This window comes from Tenrec ecaudatus, chromosome 1 (genome assembly GCF_050624435.1).
Source record: "Tenrec ecaudatus isolate mTenEca1 chromosome 1, mTenEca1.hap1, whole genome shotgun sequence".
Lineage (NCBI taxonomy): Eukaryota > Metazoa > Chordata > Mammalia > Afrosoricida > Tenrecidae > Tenrec > Tenrec ecaudatus.
Genome location: NC_134530.1, coordinates 20324609 through 20328207, shown reverse-complemented (window position 1 = coordinate 20328207; position 3599 = coordinate 20324609). Strand labels below are relative to the sequence as shown.

General features: G+C 38.8%; 1 protein-coding gene across 1 annotated transcript; it reads right to left on the bottom strand.

Annotated features, from left to right (window-relative positions):
• Positions 1 to 315: 315 nt before the first annotated feature.
• LOC142451895 (olfactory receptor 7A5-like) lies at positions 316 to 1308 on the bottom strand. Its single transcript, XM_075553678.1, has one exon. The coding sequence runs from the start codon at positions 1267 to 1269 to the stop codon at positions 316 to 318; it is 954 nt and encodes a 317-aa protein (XP_075409793.1). The 5' UTR covers positions 1270 to 1308.
• Positions 1309 to 3599: the final 2291 nt, after the last annotated feature.

Here is a 3599-nt window from a genome sequence, read left to right as displayed (position 1 = left end):
ATGGTTCAGGATGACAATGAGCACTGGCTCCTTGTGATTACTGCATGCTATTCCTCTATGGCGAGTGATGAAAACCTATTTCCTTATGAAAGCTGAAGTCACCCTGAAAGAATTGCCCTTTGAAGGGAAGATTTCATAAAAATAAATACATTTTTAAAAAGATAATAGTAATAATGTCATATTATATCCTTAATTCCTCTTGTCTTAAATATTAAGGAGATTGAATTATGAACATGAGCATATTTAGAACTGAAGAAACTATAATACAGATTTTTATTATTTTGAATTTTGTTTTTCAAACATGGTTCTCTACTCTCAAAGATGACTTTCTGTGATATAGGATGTTCTTGAGCTGAAAAGTTTTCTTAGGGCTTGCTTTATATCTTTATTTCTCAGACTGTAGATAAAAGGATTCAGCATGGGTGTGGCTACAGTGTACATCACTGAGGCTATTGCAGTGGCCCTGGAGTTTTCAATAGCAGCAGAACTGAGATAAACCCCAAGACCTGTACCATAGAACAAGGAAACCACAGAGAGGTGAGACCCACAGGTGGAAAAGGCTTTATATTTGCCCCCAGCTGATGAAATTTTCAAAATGAGGGACACAATCTTCATGTAAGAGAAAAGGATCCCACTGAGTGGAATAACTCCCAGAAGTCCACTTACTAAATACATGACTAAGACATTGAGGAAGGTGTCAGAACAAGCAAGTTGGATGACCTGATTAAGTTCACAGAAAAAATGGGAGATTTCCAATTCTGTACCAAAAGACAGTCGCAAAACCAACAAACCATTTAATAGAGAGTCCAGGAGCGACAATACCCAGGAGGTCAGAAGCAGGAGGCCACAGAATCTTGGGTTCATGATGACAGGGTAGTGCAGGGGGTGACAGATGGCCACAAATCGGTCATAGGCCATCAATGTCAATAAGAAGTTATCAAAAGCCAAAAAAAGCATGAAAAAATACATCTGAGTGATGCAGTCTTCATATGTAATTACTCTGGTCTGCATCTGGATATTCATCAGCATCTTCGGGACAGTGGTGGAGGTGAAACAGATGTCAGCAAAGGAGAGGTTGGAGAGGAAGAAGTACATGGGTGTGTGGAGGTGGGAGTCTGTGGCGATGGCCAGGATGATGAGCAGGTTCCCAGTGAAGGTGACCAGGTACATAGAGAGGAACAATCCAAAGAGGAGGGGCTGCAGCTCTGCTTCTTCAGAAAGCCCCAGAAGGATGAATTCTGGAATCTGAGTGTGGTTTCCTGGTTCCATGGAGCTGATGAAACTACTGGTAAAGAGAAAAGAGCATTGCAAACTCTGCCATGAGCTGTTAAAAACAGTTTAAGGCATAAACTCTCATTTCTATTTTAAACTATTAAACCCTATTCATATCTACATATTCATGTTCTTGAGTCTCATGTGCTCAATACTGCCTTACAGCTGAAACAGTCTAGTTGTCCTTTTTCTAATACCATCTTTTCCCTAAAACATTTGATTTCTCTACAAATTCATTTAGACGTTGACTGTTCATTCAACTAATGTGTTGACCAAATATTTTCTGCCAAGTGTTCTTGAAAATTGTTGGAACCTTAGTGAAAAAAAAATTCTTACCCTTATTTGATGTGAACAGTATAAGATGGTACCATTGTGCTCTTCCCTTACAGAGGTAGGAAGAGTGATTCAAATGCAAAGACAATTGATTCAATCGACTCATGGAGCATGTAAAACATCACTTGTGTCTGGAATAGAACTCTTCTCCATGTACCAATAATGAAATATGTAATTTCAAAGACTGCAGCATTTCCCAAGAGACAGAATTCAGAGTGTTAGGAAGGAAGAAGGAATGGAAACCGGAAACACAATGAGGCAGCAGGATAAGCCTTGGTACATCAGGGAATTGCAGTGGATGAATTAAATGCAAATGAGTGTGATTTCTTGAATGCTGGTCAGGTCTGTAACCACGTAATTTATAGTAAGACATAAGCAAATGATAGAGTAACAAGAAATGCTTCTTAGAACAATCCCTTCTGATAAAGAGGCTCACAGCAGAAACCTGAATGCAGTCAGGATGCTAGTCACAAGAAGAACACGTTGTACAGAGACAGCGCCTCTGCTCCCCCCGACACAGGACTATTCCTCACCCCTCTGACACCACGGTGGATGGTGTAACTGAGGGGCAAGAAAGGAATCTGGACTGAAGTTGCTGTTAAAAGTGATGGGAATATGGGATCAGATGGTTGTGAGTTTCAAGACTCCATGATAAAGAACTTAAACGTCATTTATTATTTTGTGTGTATTATAACACACCACATTATATCATATCCTATTGTATTTTACTGAACCGTTAGGTGGAGCAAGTGAACAAGCACTTGACTACTAGCTAAGAGTTTGGCATTTACAATCAACACAGAGGAATCTAAAGGCAAGCCTGGTGATCTGCGTCACAAAGGTCACAGCCTTGAAAATCCCAAAGCCCAGTTCTACTCTGCACATGTGGGTCTATCCAGAGTTGGAATTGACTTGGTGACAGCTGACAACATCAATTTTGCTATGTGATCCAATGTAGTGTTATTTGTATATACTAATATAATGTATATGAACAGTATATCGTTCATCCTTCTGCAAAAATTACTCTTCCCTCAATGTCTAGGTGGTATAGTATTTCCCTTTTTGGACTGTAGGTGGCAGATTAAGGTGTCTGCTCAACGTGTATCTCATTACTGATAACTGCTCCTGCTCTCTCCACATTGATCTCTGATGGTGTATTATGGCGGCTGAGCCAATTCAAGAACAAGAGAACACTAAATTTAAAAAAAAAAAAAGGTCAGTTTTGCTCTCCTGTGAGAACAGAATTGAAGTCAGTAATCCAAAATCAGGTCTTTGGGTATTTCAAAACCCCGTAATCCCTTGGGCAGTGATTTAATTTACGGCCATTTTCCGCCATGTAATAGAAAGCCAGTCTACTGAGAGAAAAGAAGGAATGATGCAGACAACAGGGAAGTAAGGAGATTAGTACAAACTATGTTAGAATCAGGAAAAGTAAGGTTGCATTTCCAAGTTCTAAACCCCACAATACCCAGAAAAGTAAAAATACTTGAATTACCCAAGTAGATATATATTTTATACGTATGAGCTAAGTGAATTCCTACACTCACATTATAGAGGTATTCAACTATCAGTAATTAATTAAATACTCATATATTGAAAAATGGAATAAAAATTTTAAAAAGGAACATTTTATTCCTTTTTGCAAAATTCAGCTCATTTAGGAGGCATTTTGATATTAAACGCAGTGATTATTTAATATACCAATGAAATGATTCTACAAGCTTTGCAAAAATAGTGATTCTATAAATTCTCTATAATCCTTTCAGAAAACAAGAGCTGAGGGAATGTGTCCAAATTTATTCTGTGAAGCCAGGAGTATCTAAATATCAAATCCAGGAGTCCTGGTGGGATAGTGGATTATCATTAAGCTTCAACAACAAGATCAGCAGTCTGAAATCACCAGCCACTGCATGGGAGAAAGATGAGGCTTTCTGCTCCACCGACAGTCAAAATCTTGGAAACTCATGGGGACAGTTATACTCTGTCCTGTAGGG